This window comes from Homalodisca vitripennis, chromosome X (assembly GCF_021130785.1).
Source record: "Homalodisca vitripennis isolate AUS2020 chromosome X, UT_GWSS_2.1, whole genome shotgun sequence".
Classification (NCBI taxonomy): domain Eukaryota; kingdom Metazoa; phylum Arthropoda; class Insecta; order Hemiptera; family Cicadellidae; genus Homalodisca; species Homalodisca vitripennis.
This window is the reverse complement of record NC_060215.1, coordinates 83,592,220-83,613,746: the sequence shown is the minus strand read 5'-3', so window position 1 is coordinate 83,613,746 and position 21,527 is coordinate 83,592,220. Positions and strand designations below refer to the sequence as shown.

General features: G+C 32.3%; 1 protein-coding gene across 1 annotated transcript in view; it reads left to right on the top strand.

The window, feature by feature from the left end:
• LOC124369495 (tau-tubulin kinase homolog Asator) overlaps positions 1 to 20,863 on the top strand; it is a 202,626-nt gene extending 181,763 nt beyond the window's left edge. The window contains exons 21-25 of the mRNA XM_046827508.1: positions 2,970 to 3,071; positions 9,366 to 9,623; positions 11,948 to 12,085; positions 15,920 to 16,008; positions 19,601 to 20,863. Coding sequence (XP_046683464.1) covers positions 2,970 to 3,071; positions 9,366 to 9,623; positions 11,948 to 12,085; positions 15,920 to 15,974 — 553 coding nt within the window. The 3' untranslated portion in view covers positions 15,975 to 16,008; positions 19,601 to 20,863. The remainder of the gene's footprint in view (positions 1 to 2,969; positions 3,072 to 9,365; positions 9,624 to 11,947; positions 12,086 to 15,919; positions 16,009 to 19,600) is intronic.
• Positions 20,864 to 21,527: the final 664 nt, after the last annotated feature.

Sequence of the window (21,527 nt, the reverse complement as noted above, 5' to 3'; positions counted from 1 at the left end):
CTCCAGGTTACCCCTGATATTAGAGATACTGTACTCTCTGCATAAGGTACATTTAATATTTAATACATGCTAGAACAGACTTTAACGATATGAACTTAAGTTTTAGCTAACGATCAGATAATAAATATCTATAAATATAGATATATATCTCATAAAATATAGAGAAAGCATAAAGCCTAAAGAATAAGCGTAGTGCTGACTATAATGACATGATATTGAAAATTGCAAATGTAAGCCACTATAAAAAAAGGAGATATAACCAATATAAAGTTAATTTTCTGTTGCTTTGCTACCATCAATTTATAACATGTTTGAAAGGCATGTTATAGTCAGTTTAAAATTAATTTCAAATTCAACAATAGGATGTTAACATTTTTCAACATGGTTTCCAAAAGTATAAATCTGTAATAACAGTAACAACAATTTTTTTTTTGTAAGTAGATAATCATAAAAATGCAATTGGAATTTGTATGGACCTAAGTAAAGCTTTTGATCCAATTTCTTGCTTATTGTTGTCTAAATTTGAAAAAAATATTGTTCTGGAGGAAAAGAATGGTTGAATTCTTATGTAATTTGTTGAATCAAAATACTCTTCCTATAACAAAGATGCAGCTAAAAAATATGGGACTAATATTTATTTGCACATTTCTGGGGCTGTTAACCATAAATTTTGAAAAATTTACAAATATTGAAAGACAATTTACACAATAATAAAACAATTCTTTGGTTTTCCGTGACAATATTGTAGACAGTGTGTAAGTTGAGGAAATTGTTCAGCCGGGCCATTAATCATCAATCAACGATCAGATCACAGTTGTTGGTCCACTTCGGAAACGATTTCATCGGTCAGGATACTGGGCCTGCCACTCTGCTCTTCATCGTTTGAGATTTGTTCACTCATAACTGTAGGTTCATAAACTAGGCATAACTCCCGATGAATTTCAGCAGCCGACGATCCTTTTGCACACAAGAATCATATCACAGAATGCACTTCACAGCTGGTGGGATCAACGATTGTCACGAACATTGTTTTTTGCATGTACAGACAAGCAGACAACTTCTGAAACAAAGTAAATGCTGCTATAGCTTTGCATTGGATCAGTAGACAATGCTCCAGGAGTAAAACTATGTTCCAAATCACTAATATTTAAATATAAGCAAATAACCATTACTTAATTAATACTCCTTGTAGTTATTTTAAATTCATCCTATCTGTTATTGGATTAAGTAGACGGGTTCATTTTAATTTGTAATTAATTTCATTTAATTACAGTTGTAATATTATATTACCATTCAGTGCTCAAAATTGGTATTTAAATAAAATAATATTGAATTGAATTAAATATGGTTATAGTATCATACTTACTATTATACTAGCACTACTGTTCTTATCTACAATTCCGCAATGTACAATTTATTAGAATCCACTTTTACAAAGTGACACTTTCCTGTAACCATCATATTCTATTAAAACACATGTTAATAGTATGCCTATTATATCAATTTAAATATGGCCTTTGGCCTGTTCTCCAAGAATATATGCAATAAATATGTATTTTATTTTACATACTATTAGAACATACAGCTGAAAATTACACAGTACCAATGAACCCAAAGAAATGTAAATTTTGATAAAGACAGGTACAAATCAAATGGCCCAAATGATATTTAGGTGTGAGCATTAAAAATGTGTTGTGAATATTCATTACACAGTGTGTTTAGAAAAGAAACATAACTTTATAGTCTGTTAGCCATATTCTTATACGTAATTATATCTTGGTTTCATATGAATCTGTTAAAAGGGGGGGAAACTTAAATTTCGAATAGTTATTGTTGTAGGAGAGCAAAATTAGTTACTTTGTGGAAACTGCATTTAAACAACAGAAAACCTTAATGTTCTACATTTTTCAAAATTTTGAGTGTGACCTAGAGCATTAGGGGATAGTATGAACAAATTGAAAACACAGACTGTCTTTGTAATAGAACGGGTTGTCTTTGTTCATCAACCAAGACTGTGGAATGCTCCAACAGAGTTTGGTATGCAATTCCCAATAATCATGTAAGCCCGCTTATCATGCCAGTAGAAAATTGAACATTTTTACAATGTATTGTGCAGCAATGTCTTGTACAGTATAATAGTCTAGTTAGTAGATACATGCAGATCGCAACAAACATAGAGAGCTCTGTAAATTCATCGTGAGAAAGGTAGCAGCAGATAACATAATCAGTGGTTAGTGACAAAACTACTTTTCATTTGAATTGCAAGGTAAATCATCACACTGTATGAAGATGTTTATAAAGATTTTGTGTATGTGCTACTCCTTCCAGATATAGAGGTTAAAATCTGCAGTTAAAGTTTGTGACAAGTTTGTCTATTAGTTTGACATGCGCTATTCATGCAAAGAGAGGTTGGATGTGTTGAGCAACTAAGGCTCAGAGCTTGATTTTTATGTCATTAGGTATGTTAAATATGTACACTGATAAATGTTTAAAATATAAACATTAAAGTCAGTTGATTCTTGTTGAAACCCCATGTGTTATCCACCTGTAGATTTAAAATGTGGTTTATTTTTAAGTGATGCAATCTTAATGTATCATGTTAAATGTCAATTGAAAAAAGAATAGTATCTAATCATATCATAATTAACTTAGATTTCCTATTTCTTTATTGGATTAAACCATGTTGTATAATGTTTGTTGTAGGCTGTGAGAAATTTCAATAAAAATGGCTATTATCATTGACTCTTAAATATCATGGGAAGGTTGAAAGAATTGTGGTACCCTTTTTTTTGGAAACCTCAATAACTACCTAATAAAAGGCATGCTTAAAAATATCTCTTCACTCCCATGTTGCTACCTTGCCCACAGTAGTACTGGGAATGTTTAAACTATCGCTCAATGTAACTCCCACCCCACTACCCAACATTTAACAGTGTGGTACATGTTATAAAGTGGAGTGATTGTTGCAGGGTGAAGGGTGTTGCCAACAAAACGAGCAAAATACCGATCCCAGTGAGTGGGAGCAAAAGCCCACGCTCTAGTGTTATCGAAGCATTCACTTACATGCCCAGGTATCCACCAGCTTCTGTCTCCGACCTCACAATATTTCTTACCCCGATATTATTTTACCCTCTTGTATTAATGCTCGTTATGGCTTCATTTGTGGGCACGTGTTACAAATATCAACCTTTTGCTTTCATCCCCTCGCATTGTGCAGTATGAAAAAAGTATGACTATTGTTCACTAACAGTAAGTTACTACTGTATCAGCCCTATTTGAGGCTATCCCATCCTTTGTTGAGGCAGCTGACTTGCTCTGGCAGAGGACAATAAACCAAGCGACTACTCTGCTTGTAATTGGTTTTTGAGAATGTTAACCGGTCTCATTAAATGACTGTTAACCTATTGCAGATAATTAGAAATATTTCATGCCTAATAATTCCTGGACTATAAGGTAAATGTTGAGCTCAGTTCGCCACCATTTTCTGGTGTCTTATTTTGTTTCCAAATGTTTTCACTATTTTCATAGAATTTTGAATATCACTCACACAGTAGGTGTTTGGCCAAACGGTGTTGTACAAGCTCAATAAGTTTTGAGCCACGTCAACTAGGAATCAATACTTATTATTATTTGCATCATTGGTTATAGTAGATTAAGCAACTGATGTGAAATGACATTGAGTATCTTATAAGTTTTCTGATTCAAATCGCACTGAAACATTGTTAACACAATCAAAATATTTCAATGATTTGGTCTCACAGTAAAGAGCTGTCATCAGTCAACACAGTTGAGTTGAAACCAAAACTCAGTTTCGGACTGAAGTTGGTCCACAAGGAGACCGAAATATTTCAAGATTGAAATTATGTTAGCAATGATTGGACATAATGTGAACTGGAAAACTTCAATTATAGTGATGGTACCAATCATGTAAACCTACGAACAATAATAACATTAAGTGACTTTTATTGGTTGTTGCAACAAAATTAATTTTTAGTTGCTGAGGTGCACTCAAACAATTTTAGTCACAATTTGTTAAGCTAGTTTATTGGATTGGTTTAATTACCGAATCAGACATTAACAAAAGCCAGATTATAAAGTAGAGTAGTCAGTAAAGTGTAATCTACATGTCAAGCCTGTTCCTTTATTACACACCCTGGTCAGAGCAGGTAGCTTGTCACCACTTCCTACCAGAAGTAGGATGACTTTTAGAAAGCAATATCCTGTGCTCAGTGTAAAATCCTGGAAAGCTTGACCTCTCCTGCACTTTTTAACATTTAGCAAATCACCAGATCATAAAACTACGCTTGTACTTGTTGTTTAAGTAAAGGTACAGGATTCTTTTTCTTGGGATTGTATCTTTGTTTAAAACTATATGTTTAGGCAGAGGTATATAACATTTTACTGTTATATTAACTATTCTAGTTAATCTTAGTTTAAAGTTGTACCAATTACAAAATTCTTTCCCAGATGCTGGTCATTAATTCTAATTGAAACTTTGAGATTTTAGTTCTATAAATTCTTATTTCAAACTCGATCATGACTTGAACCAAAGCAAAGCATTTAAATCTTATTAAGTCAATTTTCTTTGTAGTAAAATTCTACACATTTTCAAGGTCACAGGTCTGTGTGCTGGTCAATAATAAACAGATTAAGGAAGAGAGCTGTTTCAGTAGGAAGTGAACCGTACTAATTCCAGTAGTGACCCAGTCTAGACTGTTTATAAACCAGGTTGAAAGCCCAGGTCCTTATACATGTCTGCCACCAGTTGTCACAATTTTTATTTTTATTTCAGTTATCAGTATAATTTATTGATTATCATTATTATTAAAATTATGGCATATTTATTTTGCATGCTGATGCAATTTTTAATCTGACTTCGCTTATTATATCAAGCAAATGTCTTTTGCTTATAATGCTTACTTTACAAGAATTGTAATTGTAAATCTGATACCTCAGGCCAGCTGTACTTTAGATCATGTTTAAAGTTCAATTCTTTATTAAGGACCAACATGGTCTTCTTAATATTGCGTCATTGTCCGTATGTCCACTTGATGTCAGTCCATCTTTAGTCGTAGACTTAAAACATAATACATAGGTCTAGTCCAAGGAACAACTATTTTAATTGTGAGATCAACAGTTCAAAATTAAAGGTAAAATACAATTCTAACACTTTTACATTGATCTTATGAATAGCCATGATAGTAACAAGAAAATCACAGAAATTTCAGGAATAAGCAAATTTCTAAATAAGCTGAGTACAATAATATGAAATTTTATCATATGACATAGTAACACATAATATGAAGTCATGTGAAGTTACTTTGTTGGATTGGTTGGCAAGACTTTTGTTACATTCTGTTGGGTCTTTTGATATTCCATTTTGTTGGTTTATTTCCATTACGGACAAATACACAAAACACTGTCTGTAAATAACAGCACAATAAAACAATTAGAATTGTAAAATTACCTATAAAATCTATATTTTTTTATAAATAATATTAGATTTTGCACGAATGTTTGGTCATGTACTTAATTTCAAACCGATTGAAAAAATATATTTTTTACAGACTTTAAGTACAGTTTGGACTTGGTAGCTTCATTTTAAATATTCATTTACGTTTAATTTTCAACTAAATATATTTTTAGTGAGCTGGCCTTTTTCTCTATACCTTCAGGCATATGAATTTTTTTTCAGTTGAGATTTTTTAAATCAGTATCTTCAAAGATTCTTCTGACTGTGTGAATTACAAGTTTTATGTAACAATTATTAATTGTCAATCTTGTGTTATTCATTTGTTATTGTTACCAAATTAAAAACAAAAACAAACAAAAATTTCATTTGAAATTCTTTGATTTGTTGTGTAAATTTTTTTCATACTTAATAGTTAAATTGGCCTCTCAAAAACATGAACTGAATGTTGTGTTAGTAAGTTTCTTGATTAAAGAATCTTAAACTGGAGTAGGTGGCCAAACTGACTAGACACAGTTTTAAGAAAACTTTTGTATTTTAACAATTAAGTTAATATTACTTATTATTAGTAAGACTTTCATGGTTATATATTTGTACTTTATCGACACCTTTAATATATGAGTTTTACAATTTTATACTTGTATGAAAACTTCAATCAGCCTTTGACAAGTAATGCAAGGGCAACATACCCCCCTTCCCCCTACAGAAATCTTGTGTTTTGTGCTGGCATATTCTTCTCTTTATAATGGTTCACAAACTTTTGATTAGATTTATAACAGCTATTACCTGATCAAGGAAGTGTGATAATTCTCTATTTCAAAAATAGTTTTTTCACTGGCTTTGCTGTATCGCATAGAGCTCCATTGTGATAAAAATATAATCTCCAATGGAAAATCATGTTTAGGTCTCTGAAACAGCATTTTATGCAACGCTGTAAATATTGATATGGACGGTGATTTATGCTATGTATAATCTTTTCGGCCCACTAACAGACATTGTCCTCCAAACTGTAACTGATGATGGATACGTCAGAAATTGTTGGACACCATTTTCAATAGACTCTTCTGCACAATGTCTATGTACATATTGAAAACTTACTGGAAATGAAAGTCTAGAGAACTTTAAATTGAGCTACAAAATTCCAGGACAAACATTAATACAGTAGGCTTTTAGTACAGTCAACAGATAATACTGATCACTTCAATGCAATATACAGGTACTATAAATAAGCCATCCAAATGGTAGGTACAAAAGAAGTAGCTAGAAAGAAATAAAAATATCCAATTTCATGTGTTTTTTGCAATTTGAAGTTATTTATGGCTATTAATGCCATATAATAGAACAGTTGATTCAATACTTCAATTTCCAACATCACCTACCTAAAATACTATCAAGAAATATAAAAAATTTAGGGGAGTTAAACCTCTCAGGCTAAGGCAGAAATGGAAGCCAATTAAAAGACAGCCATGCTGTTTCAGGGTAGGGGAAATTATATGAAACTGCATACATACGTTGTGCAACATACATTTTTATTCCCTGGCTCTTGTAATTTTAACAAAATAGCTATAAAACAAAAATGAGTAACTTTTCATGTGATAGAAATATAAATCACTAAAACAAAAATAAATATTATACCATAGACATTAATAGTGAAATATGTGTAAATAATTTATGTTATGGTAACTTTTTATATTTTTGTACTATATAAATTGATTATTTATCACACTATATTAGAAGTTTCTTTAAACTAAACAAACCAAATTATAACTGTAGGCTTTTTCCATTTTCACAAACAAGCTGTTTTATTCTACAATAAAATATCTGTAATTAAAGTAGGGATATGAAAAGATCAAAATTAACAGTGTTCCTTACTCTCAACCATTTTTTAGAAGTTGTACTGGTTTTCGTTCACCACTGTGTAAAAATGGAAAACATGTGACTAAATAGTAAATTTTAAATTTGCCGATGGCAATAAACAGAAATAAAGGATTAAGCTTGCCAAAACCAACTTTGATAAATCACCAGTCTACCGAGTGGCACCCCACACTTCAGTCCTATTTGGTGAGGAGCCAACACTCAGCATTGTGACATAGTCATCAACGAGTGAAAGAAGCTGAATACAACTGAATCTGCTGAGAGTGTGAAACAGATTTTTTACTGTACTTCATGATTGTCAAAACGTTCCCTGCTTAAGTTACAGACAAAGACTGCTAACTGTCTGCAAGGAAACCCGAGGTAGGGGGTGATTAAAGAGGCAGCACAAAGTAGTGTAGACAGTAGCAACTGAGCGATCCGAGTGCTGTCCTTCCTCGCTTGCAATAACAGCTTTTAAACCCTTGCATGCTTGGAGAGTTAGCTGTTTTATAAATAACAACACACTGATCCTACAATATGGTGCAAGGGAACATTTATACCATATATTATAAACATTCAGTAAATATTGTGACATACATAACTATTTTTTTTTCTTAGAAAACATAGCAATAAATTACTCACTATTGATTGCTACTCTTTGGTTAAAAAAAGAGATGTAGTCTTAAATATTATACTTATTTAAATAAGTAATTAAACATAGTATACCATAAATTAACTGTTAAACACCTTAATAGAACAAAAGAAACTCAAATATTTTTAACATCATTCACTTTCAGGTCGGCTAGTCATTTCAGACAATAGTTTTGAACTCCTATACATACCTAAAAGTCTTATTATCATCTACTGTATTCAAAGTAAAATTAAGTATAAGTGATTGATTTATCATTGACTATAATGTTTTGTACGTTAAACAGTTTTTAAGAACTTAACTAACACACAATTTATTTGTGCATTTTAATGCACAATTTAATTATTATCATGTATGAAAAATTATCTTTTAAAATATTAAATGATTCAGACTATAGGTAATAATTTGAAAATAAAGAATTTTTATGATACTACATTTCTCATTAAAGGGTATTAAGACACAAGATGTCAGAATGTACTAATAGATCAGGGTGATCCTGGTAGACCTAAATAGGAAATTAATGTTCATAATATGATGTATGTATGAGCAATCATACTTAGCAATGAGTAACCTGCTTTCCCTCGTAGTCTCACAACTAAGCCCTACATCAATGCTCTCAACAGCCAAGTGAAGTATATAACTATGAATGAAAGCACAATTAATTATTACTATTTCTCCCATTAGTATACACTTCACAACATATTTACTTTACTCATGGATTACCCAGCATGAATAATGAGTGCATTAATCATACTGTATTCATAACTTTACTTATTAATGAATTGTTTGCTATTAACCCTGCATTCATTTACGCATCTCTTTTGTCACTGATATCCATTTATACATGTTAATAGCAGTGCACTACAAATATTCATAACGCATTTTATGTTTCTGTTGCTGCATCATAGAATAGAACTTAATAGCTAGTTGAATTAAACATTGTATGAGTAGTAGTAATAAAACATTTAAATCTTTAAATAATTTGTAAAATATTATTCCAGCGCACTGTAGTTAAATTTAAGGATCCGTGGAGTTTAATTTATTTTTGGATACAGTTTTTTTTTTTCGGATAAAAATATGTTTATAAAATAGTTTTATTATATATTTTTATAAATGTCTCGTGATCGTAATAATAAATGCCTTTTAAAAACGGAAGAAAATTAAATAGGTTATTCATTCTACAACAAAGAAATTTGCCAGAATTGATTGATCTTTATTAATTACATAAATGTCATTATGCCTTTATCACTCTGCTTATGGTACGGGAAGAAGTTAGAAAAACTTGTTGAAATTTGTGAATTGATGAAGTCCTCTCCATCTTATATTATTTTACAAAAATTAACCATAGTTTTCAAATTTCAGAGTAGAATACAGTAGAGGCTGTTGTTTCAGGGCCGATGAGAAAATGTTGAGTGCGGAAGCGGAGAGTGTACCCCACGTGCCGATGGTGTCTGTAGAACTGCGGCGGTGCGCGACATTGCCAGATGCGCGGCGCGATGGCGAGCTGACCCCAGCACTGCGCAGACGCAGGGGAGAGGGCAAATACGTGACAGACCAGTCACAACTGCCGCTGAGGTTCGCACGGCCCAGACGGTCAGTTGAGCCACACTCTCTCTCTCCGTCACAGTCACAGTCTCAGTCAAGGGAGAGGTACAATGACAGTCAAGCAGCATTCTGCTCTGCCTGCCTGCTTGCCTGCTCCCCCAAAATAAAAGCTACAAGAGTAACTTATAAAACGGGTCCTTATCTTGTGCTCCTACATTCACAACATCGGTCAACATAACCAATTCCTTGTAATAAGTATTTTACCTGTATCATACGTTCAAACTCTTACACGCTTTGATTTGTTTGCATGAGTAAATTTCACCTTCACTCATCACAGTTTTCACTTTGCTCATCAAAATGTGTGCACTGATCTATTTAAGGGGCATTTCAAATAATTTTGTATAATGTATATTACAAATTTGTTTTAATTTTTAGTTTAATCACTGTAGTAAAACTACAAGAAGTTTATTCAAGCTACGTACACTGGTTACCAGAAATTTTTTGTAATACGACCAAATAACTTCAGTTTAACCCTGTATTAAGTTCATTTCAATAGGAAGTGAAAGTGACTGTTACATTAAATTTCTTGGCCTAATACTTTATCAGACTGCTGTAATATTTTATAAGTTTAATTCATTTATAATTTTCATATGGGAAAGCTTGGGATCCAGTTGCAGCATTATAAGTTATCCCTTGTGATATTGTTTTACTCTCCAAAAAGTATTAAGTTAATTTTAATTATGCAGATAAAAAATCTTAAATATCTCAACTTGTATATGTAGACTTATATATTGAATATTCATTATGGGGTTCAGTACTTTGGTTTAAGTTTCATTTAAATTTGATATAAGACCTGTAGAGACAGTTTGTGAAACAAATTTAAATCTTCTGTTGATCCTCTTGATAGAGTTAAATTATATAAATTGTTAGTGAAAATTGTAATGTATAATACTTTGAGATTTTCATTCAAAATGTTTTTTGTTGTGTACAAATCATTAATACAAATGCATTTCAATTTACAATTGTATCATTTAATATTTACAAAAACATACATTTTTCTAACATATAGTTTATCCATAACTTTGTCGACTAAATAATTAAATTTAATAAATATCAATTAACATGCTTTTGAGAAAATCAAGACAAGCCTTTTTTACTTAAGAAATACATTACATTCTTCTAATAATGATGTGCACTTCAGTTTCACACTGTTTGTTTCAAAATGAAGTCCATTACATTTCTTTCTTTATCTACAAAACAATCATCTTTTACAAGTATAATTTAAAGCATACAGGCTTTACAAGTAGACGCTTAAAACTTGTGTTTTTCAGAACAAATTAAATTTGTATCTTAAAATAAAACAGTTCAACAATTATGGTTTCAAAACAGGCGTTCACAAAAAAATTTATATATTTACAGCAGTTTTCATTACTCAAGTGCATTTAACAACATGAACACATTTACGATAGAATTTTAAAATCCATACCTAGCCAGACTTGATGAATAACTGTTAAGTTTTTCACTACTTTATAACTATATGATGTATTTACAATTATGGTATAAGATTGTGTGATCTCAGTTTAATAGGATTATCTCCCTATAGGGAGATGGTAATTTTTTTTATTTCCCCCATACAAATTTTGCATGGGAGCTTTTGCTGCTATACGTGATGTCCTGTTTTCAATTGTATTTACAGTGCTGTCCTTCATGATTTTATTAATGAGTTACTTAGCTGCGTTGGGTGGATTTGCTGTAGTCTTTGTACATAACTGGCTGTAATTTTCTTTCTAAATTTCACATCTGTTATTACCTATACTATTGATTAATACTTTAAAAACTAACGTTTGTATCCATAATCCAATAATATTATTTTAATTTGGAATGGGAATTATAATTTTTATTGTAATTAGCAAAGAAAGATCTTTTTCAAATTTAATTTGGTTTAATAATACAATTTAAGAATTGTTAAACAATTTTGTTAGTTTTATGAATACCTTATATTGCATTAAAATCTAATATACAATGGCACATTACTATTCTGTAAAACACAACATGAACTCTTTGTTATTATTCACCTAAAGGAAAATGATACATTAAATATGATAATTTACATTATGTGTGCTGTTAAAAAAATAACTAATTTATGAGATAAAATAAATGTATTACAATACTTGTATCATAATCATCAATCTAACAGATGAATTTGTGTGATTATATGAGTAATTTGATTACCATAAAGTTAGATGATTATATACTTTTATTTTTTTAAACAAATTTTCTAAATATTCAGTCAAAAGTAGAATTGAATATTTGTCATGACTCTGTAAAAACCCTGAAAGAAATCTGAGTTAAAACAATTATTATAGAGTATAGTTAGTATAGAAGGGTTTTATGAAAATTGGAGTGATGGAGTTGTTGGTTGGGTATAGGATTATCCGAGGGATCCCCAGTCACATGTTGTGCTCGCCTGGGGGGGAGGAGAGCAGTGAAGTTTCGAGTGATTCATCGGGCAACAACCCACAGCCTCCTCCTCTGGAACAGTTGCCCCCCATGGAGAACAATGCCAGGTAACAATTTACTTATAGAACATGTCAGTTTCAATGAAACTTTAACAAGCCTTGAAGAAAAAAAGTGGTTTTGATTCAATTTAAAAGCAATTCATGTTTGATTAAGGTATGTTGTAGATTTCAAAGAATTTTAAAACATGAAAATATGATTTTATGTATAGGTTTATTATAAAGTATTTCATAGGCATTATGAATCCATAAACAAATTGTGTTTTGGCGTAGTAATAATCAACCTTTTAAAATGCAAAGAAAAAGTAATAACCTCAAGATTGAACCTTGTAGGACTTTATAGAGTTGTTTTTAATGATAGTTTATAATCGTTATAATATTTTTTTACATCTTCTATTACTTTATCATTGTTATTTTTGGCAACTTCTATAGCCATAGTTATAATCGTATTGAAACCACTTTATTGCATCATATGTACAAGGCACAAAGAATAATGTCACTTATATAAAACTGAATACTAATATTAATTTAAATATATAAAATATAAAAAAATAGTAACATGAGTTTGTATTATAATGACTTACATCCTAACAATGTATCTTCAATTCTTCTGTAAATTCATTAATTAGGTTTTACAGGGTGTATTATAAAACTAATGAGCATTTTCCAGAAAAAAATAAATCACATTTATTCATCCGATTGCTACAAATGGTTAAAATTCTTCAAAATAGTCTCCTCCTGCATCAATACAACTGTGAAGACGATTCTGCCTCGCCTGGAATGCACCCTGGAACTCCTCGAATGGAATGTCTCCCTTATAATATGAGCTTGGATGTTCTCCATCGACTCCCAGTGCTTTCCCTTGAGCTCCCTCTTTAGTCGAGGGAACAAAAACAATAACAAAGAGTTATGCCAGGGCTGTACGGAGGCTGGGGCACCACGGGGTCTTGTTCTGGATCAGGTAGTTGGTTACGATGAAGGTTGTGTGGCTGGGAGCATTGTTGTGGTGGAGCTTGAAGATGTCTGATGTCAGGCCGGACGCTCGTGATCCGGCGTTTGTTTCTTGAGCACCTCCAGGTAAAAGGCTGTGTTGACAGTTTGTCCTTGCTGTACAAATTCAAAATGGATGATTCCTTGGAAGTCAAAGAAGACAATCTGCATTGTCGTGAAACAAGACTTACTCATGCGTGCTTTTTTGAGTTTTGGAGAAGATTGTGTGTGCTACTCAGAGCTCTGCCTTTTGGATTCTGAATCGTACGCAAACATCCAGGATTCGAGGAAACTCCCCAGTTAGAGTAGAGTTTAAATAAAACACCTGGATCATTTGTAATCAATTCCAACAATTATTTACTGCACAAAACTCGAACTTCTTTCTGAACCTCCTTCAACACCTTCTGTTCAAGCTTCGCTCAGACCTTTCGCATTTGCAAATCCTCCATCCCTATTCCATGTACCACAAGTTGACAAGTTGAGTGTCAGCGATTACCTGGACACTTAACCGACAGTCTGAACTCAAAACTTTGCGCACATGCTGGATGGTTTCATCAGTTCGGGCTGTTGTTGGGCGTCCAGAACAAGGCTCGTCAGTGACCTCCTCCCGGCCCTCCTTGAAGGTCTTGTGCCACTTTCCGCATTGAGATCTCAAAATGAATTTCTCCTTAAAGACCTCTAGAAACATTTGATAAGTTTCCATTGCATTTTTCCCAAGCCGCACACTAAACTTGATTGCATACCGCTGTTCAAACGAGCTGTACATCATGCCATGAGACAACCGAAAGACAGACTTCATCCAAAGACACATTCTACCACTCCTACTGCTTGGAGCGAACTAAAACTGGCCGCATTTGGAGGGACAGACTCCCACCACATTATCCAACCGGTCCAACCATGCTGCGATGGATAGTCGCGTCACAATAAAATCATGCTTATTACTTTCATAATGCACACTGTATATTAAAAAATTCCTCAAAAGAATACAAAGACATCTTAGTTAAATAATCCATTACTTATATTTTAAATTTTTAAAAGAGGTGCTTCCATTTTAAAATTTTGTGGGTAGACTGTGTAAATATCTCACACCTCTATAATAAGTTTTCTTTTTATAAAATTCAAGACTGTGTTGATCAATGTGTCTGTTAAAACGATTAGCATATTTATGTTTATTAGTTTTTAGTGTACTACTTCCTTTCACATAGGTACGAATGTAACCAATTTAATTCTTTCATGTGTTCTGTGAGAAAATAGTGTTTACAAAAGTGAATAGAGAAATCAATTGTTATTGTGCAACGTCAGTTCCAAGTTACGTATCCTATAATGTATTGAAATGGTTTGAATTTGTACGTTATTTTAATTATAATTTTGTAACATTATCGTTGTTAACATATAGCTGAGGCTATGCAAATAAGAAATGAATGTGTCCGAAAATAAAACTGTAAACACAAAAAAATACAGCTGTCAAAATTTAGCACTCAGGAGCCGTGGTGCTCAATGCCTCTAAAATACTGTTGATCGTGTAGCATTGCCAATGAAGTAATATTGTAAAAAAGAAATAATAGCATTGGTGTAAGAAAAATGCATGCCCAGTTGCATTGCGTTCAGTTCTTGATTGTGAGGGCTGAAGTAAGCATGCAAGCTGTCATAAAAAATTGTTTTAAGCTAACGTACTATAAGAAAACATATACATGTTAGATATCATTGAATAGAGGACATTTCAGGCTATTTAAAAATTGCTAAAATGAAAACAATTTAGTTTTAACTGGTCTTCTCCCCTTAAGTAATAACTCTTCAAAATCCCGCCATTATTTTTCAGAGATCCTGTATTTTTAAAAATGCGATGAATTATTATATTTTTAGTGAACCTTGGAAATTCCACTACAGAGATCCATTCTTTATTGAAGCAAAGTCTACAGTAATGAGTGTTTGTGTTTGTAAAATTGGAGATTTTGTAAAAAAAATTAGTATTTGTATGGTTTCTTAGATTTTAAGAATTGACAAGAAACAATTTGGTGGATTCTGCATTAAAATTTTAAAATAAAGAAAGTTTATTCAATAATGGTGTTCAAGAACCTAAAAAGTGACCAAAAAGATTCAAGCAGTGAATTAGCTCTATTATCTTGAAATCTTATCTTCATTCTGTAAATAAGTGGTTCAGAAGTCACCTTTAAGCCGTTGGTCCCCAAGTTAAGTGTTAGAGAGGGCTTCTTAGACCTAACTTCACCTGGTAAAATAAGATCTTTACTTTACTACTTAAACAAGAAGAAAGTGACTTAGTTGTGGAAAAACAAGTCAAGGTTCCTTTACCAGGACAACGCACGTCTGGCCCATATTCCCTGGTTGTCATGTTTGATTAAGCATGGCACGGCTGTATCAGAACATTCCTCTGTTTATCAGTCAACTTTTTACACTTCCCTAAAGTGGTTTAAGGTTGGAGTAGAGAATTATATCTAAAACGACTATGTTAAAGTTGTGAAGAAGTAAAAATAAACAATGTTATAGCCCTAATCCGGTTATTTCTTTATCCGTATTTTATATATTAAGATAGTGCGGAAATTTACTGTAAGTTTGGATCCATTTTTCCAATCGGTTGTATAGTCTTTGAACTGAGTGAAATTAAATTATTCTTTTGTAGAATTACAGCATGGATAATAATGTATTGATATTGATCCCACAAAATTAAAGTAACATAATTTTATTACAGCTAGAAAAACATATTTCAGATATACTGCTTTTTAAGGACCAAATCTAAAGATTTAAGTAGCTATTACTATGTGTTGTTAGCTAAATAATGTCCATAGAAGCAAAACAAAGTCAAAACCCTCAATGTCTCGTAATTCATTAATTTGTTCAAACATTTAATATTAACATATTTTATTTTGTGTTGTTCAGGTGCAGGCGTTTTCATCCTGTGGTACCCCACTCAGACGCTGCCAGAAACTCATGAGTTGAGCACACTATAGTTCCGTTTCCTTGTTCTTGTAAGTATTTTACTAATAACTGATAACAAATTAAGAGAAGTAATAGTAATGTAAACTGACATCCACATCAAACCTTAAAAAAAGCAGCAATATGTTAATTCTATAGCTGTCATCTGAACAACACCAAATGGTATCTTCCATACAGCCTCGTCACATAAGCCCAACATGACATTTCCACTGCCTTAGACAAGTACAGTGATAAAATTATCAGTGCCTTTTACAATAGAGGTTACCCTAACAAATTTGTCAGTAACCAATATCAATTATCCCTGTCCGATGAAAACACCAGCCTAAAAACAATTCTAGAACTTATTCCTCATCACCATCTACCATCCTGACCTAACTAGTTTGAACAATATTCAAGGAGAGGATTTCAGTATCCTCAAAGCTTATCCCCACACTGTAGATCTACTTGAAAAACGTCCCAGCACTACCTTCAGAAACATCCTCAGTGTTAGTTCACCCCAAATATACGAACAAATTTGTAGATTTGCTTGATAATCAATTACATGAGTCTCACTCCCACCACAAAAAACCTTTAAAACTTGCTAAATTTATCAACCATACTTTATTTTCATGAGTTCTCTGATGTTCTAAGAGCACAGATTGTTAAAAATATATGCTCAACAATCATATTTGTAACTATTACAATTACATATTTCTCAATTACAGTGCAAATACTGCCCTGTCCTACACATATAACTGATTTCTGAAACGTATTGTAAATGTAAGACTGGACAAGGACATGACTAAAAGGTACTCATAAACATGAGCCTACTTACAACATTCTTCACGATCACTTTGACAGGTGTTTCATCACCAAAATAGTCAGTTCTCTTGTCCCCCTCCACTTCTTCCTCAGTAGCTGCCAACTCAAAAGAAGTTTCCCATTAGAGGGTCATTCAATTTCGATCTCAATACCGCATAATAGTTGAAATCTTGGCAACAACAAAACATGAGGTACCACAGAAAACGTAAATAGTGATAACAACTGTTGCAGCAAACTTTTGTACACAACACATACTGTAATATCATGTTGGGATTGCTTGTGGTGGTTAGGTTAACAGAATTATGACGCTGAACCTTGTTTTATAATATTTTTTGTTTTAATTTTGCTTCTATCCTAAGACACTTCTTCTCCCTTCTTCTTGGTGCCTCAACAACCAATATTGCATATATTGGCTCTCCCCTTATTAAAAACATCCTAGGTATCAATTTGTACCATTATTTAGGTGTTGACACCTAAGCCATTGTGCATTTTAGACCTTACATCAACATAACCTTTTTGTCTGCTCTGTACAAATATCCATCTGTGGCTACCTATCTGGCAATGGTTAAAAGTGGTCAAATTTATTATAAAAGACGTGTCTGGCAAATAAGAATACTATTATAAAAAAATGTTTTTATGATAAGTTTATTTTTACATAACAAAATATACAAACCTTTAGAGCCATTATATACAATGATTTAAAGTGATACAATAAAAATGTAACATTTAAACTGTTAAAAACACTTCAAGCTTAGTGAAAGAAACTTAATTATTGTTTTTTATACTGTCTTATTTCCACCTCGTATTATATTTTATTAGTCTTAATATTATATTTCAAATGTTCATTTGCCATAATTTTGCAGAATATAACAGTCTATAAAAAAGTAATAATTTCATAACAATGAAAAATCTGATAAATGTAGTCGTCAGTCATCAGCGAATTACTGATTTTCTACTTTTTACAGAAAACAGCAAAATTCAATATTATTTTGGAACAGCTTTGCACAGAAATTATAAAATGTTTTGTTTCAAACCATATACAATACATCATATTTTCAAATGTGAAACATCATCCAGCAAACTCTTTGTAAACAGCCATACACCATTTTGATAGTCAACTTCTTAACCCATTCACCTACTTCGACGGAGCCGTTCCGCCGCTTCCGCCGCGGGTCCTGCCATACTTCGACGGAGCGCTTCCGCGGCAGTAATAGTTCACTTTAAACTCGACAGATAGCTGCACTAATCAAACTATGTTTCGTTTCCATGGTTACTTGTTTGTTTAGAACAATATTTTTGTCATTAGTTGGCTAAACTCACGTAAGCAAAGAATAACAGATGGATTTACTCCATATGACACCTGTTGTTGTTAGTGTCCGTAAACATGGCTTGTAATAGGTTACGTGACAGTGAAATAGATCGTTTTATGAACGATTCTAATAATTGTAGTGAAGAATTCAGTTCCGGTAGTGATCAATCAAATGTGGAATGGGATCGTGTGACACGGGAACAGTTTCAAAACTCCGATATTTTCGATTCAGAAGAGGAATGACCAACTCCTGACATCGGACCGGCAACTGACTTCGTAGGCCTTGTCAATGCAGATCAATTCTTCTGAATATAAATATAAATATGGTAGGGTATATAATATAAAAACGATATAATTCTGTGTAAATATACTATGAAATATACAACACTCTTTTGGTGTGTGACTTCTAAGTACAAATAAGGTAGGCTACACAATAATAATTCCATTTATGGTTTTCATTTTGGGAACAAAATATTGGTGGTGGGGCAACATAAAATTAAAAAAAATTATTTATAAATAAATTTATGTTATTACCGGTATGTTATAGGTTATATTATTTCGTAATACCTCCCTTTTTTTTTTTTTTTTTTTTTTTTTTTTTTTTTTTTTTTTTTTTTTTTTTTTTTTTTTTTTTTGTGATACGGGGAGTTTTAAATGGTAGGTAAGCTCAAGAAAAACACTGCTACAAAATATTTTTTGCAAAACAATGATTTACTAGGATTTACTAGAAAGTTACAGCTAAATATCTGCACACCTAAATAATAGGCAAAAATAATGGAATTCCTTGGCCCAACTGTGTGCTAAAATATTAGTAGGTGAATGGGTTAAGCTCCAGCCATGTACCTAATGATTGAAAATTAAATTTCTTTTCGACATTGTTTACACTGAGTGTATTAGGTGACAACTTGTCCTGACCTACTTCAAAGAAACATTCCACCACTCACACGCTTTGAAAGCATCTATCTACCACCAAGCTCTCCCTTCATATGCAGGGACAAGTGGTAGTCAGATGGTGTTAGATCTGAGATCTACAGTGAGTGATCTAACTACATTGAACTATTTATCTGTGAATTTCACCAGCAACATTGTCATGGTGCAACATGATTTCTTGACCAATTCTTCTCTTTTTCATTTGAATTGTTTACTAAAGTTTCACAATACCATTACTCATGGTAGTTTAATCATGTTTCTTTCATATCTGACAGTGAATTTTGGCTGGCTTTCGTTTCTTGCATTTAAAAACAGGAACTAATGTCATAGTTTACAGGTTTATTGGTTGTTTTAAAAATTGTAAACAATCACATGACAAATATAAAACACAGGGCAAATCAATTGGATTGTTATGATGGTCAGTGAGAAGCCAATGTACTTAATACTTGTTATACATTTATAGAGAGCACCTCTGATATGTAGAAATCTTAATCTTAAAGTACATCAGTGGTTCCTGATCATTGATTGCTATGTCTTGTCATTACACTGTACGCTGAGTTTACTGACAGACTTGTGTGTTCCAGGAACAGTTCAGAAGCGGCCGCTACGTCTGTTGCAGCTTTGGCACAGACTTTTACTACTAATCTTAATAATTACCATGTTTAGAATAATGCCTTGGTCTCCAGATTATTTTTTACTTAGTATTAGAACTTTCAAACCAGTGCCATAAGTTACGTAGTTTGAAAGTATGCATCAAACTTTGTAATCGTATAAGATCTTTATCTTATAATTAATTTAAAGTGATATTTTAAATTGCCAATGATATTATTTACTTGACTTGGTCTTTCGTGTTGATTACACGGTTATCGATTTTGTTTGTATTAATTTTCACCGAGTTGTGTTCGGACAGTCAGCCTTCTAAATCTGCACATATATATGTTAGATTACTCTTGATGTCGTACAGGGTGATACAGTATTCTTCGCGTTTTAGCCGATCGGTAAAATAATGTAGCTTGTATGTACGGCAATAAGGTTGTGCGGCGCTGCGCGAAGCTGTACAACGCAGCACGAAAGACTAAGCAAAGTCGAGTTTTGTGATACTCGTAATAGGTTCATATAAAATGTCTGGAACCATTAACGAGTTCCATGTATAGTGCAATATCATTTTGTATCTTGGCGTTTGTTTGTGTTTGTCTTTCCATTGATTAATTCTAGTCATTTATTATGTAGCTGTAGTCCATCGTACATGTAATGTACTTCATTCCAGACATTTTCGATGGTTGTTTGCTCGAAATAATTGTTTATTTAATCACCGATTTTGGATTATTAATTTTTGTGTGCATAATTTTATTTTGTAACTAATTTAAACAAAGGAAAATCTAGTCAGCGATAGTCATTAGATCATCATTGTAATTGTTAATATTTCAGAAATACTTAGCCACACTATTAACAAATTAACTGTAAATTATTGTACAGATTATCTCAGATATGCAAACATTTCTGAAATATTTCCAAAATAGCTTATAAAGTTTTCTAATTATTTTCTAGATGGTATTTATGATTTGTAAATCATTGAGTATTGATTGTTTTACGACTGGACGCTCGGAGCAGCACAACAGTTTGATCTCTTGTTATATATTATAATTATGCTAATTAAAAGACACTGGAGTTTCAACTGTACAGCTTGGGGTTCGACAGAATGCTTCACACCACATACAGGACTTAACTTCGGGGGCTGTGTTAGCTATTTTTTTATTAATGCTCTATTTTCATTGATATCAGTTTGTAATTGTTGGCCGAGACATTTTGTCTGCTTCAAATAAAAATTCATGTTATGTTTTGTTCAACGGTTTTATTTATTACCCACTTTAGTTTTAACGCAATGAGGTAACTACTCAGTTCTGTGCAGGCCTAGTGAAATATAGTGAAAATGTAGGTTTCCTTTTTTCTATTTGTTTTAAAATTTTAAAATTTGAGTAAATTATTAAAATAAATACTTATTTCTACTATAAATTTAATCTAGTTTAAATTTAGATGTTTGTAATGTATATTGCATATAAAAAATTATATATAACAAACTTTTTACTGTTTAAAGATAAAATATTTACAATTTGGTTCACTTAGGCCAATAAACTGAGAATCATCTCATTGCACTTAGTCCTAAAAATGTACATTTGCATTTGCTTCCAGAGTGACATGATATTCAGAATGGGTAAGGTTTGAGGTAGGGTCCTCCTCCTGTTGAGATCCGTAAAAGAAATGTTAACATATTTAGTAGTTCTAATGCATTCTCTCAGAATGCAAAAAAAAAATGGAAAGGCATTTGCGGGACTGACCGACAGAAGTGACGGTTAATGGACATTTAATGGAGTGGCAATACACGCAATCCCTGAAGAAACAAAAATTCAAGACGACAATGTCTGCACTAAAAAATCATGTGCACTGTCTTTTGGGACCGAAAAGGTGTTTTGCTGATTGATTTTTCTCTCAAAAGATGAAACCATTATTGCA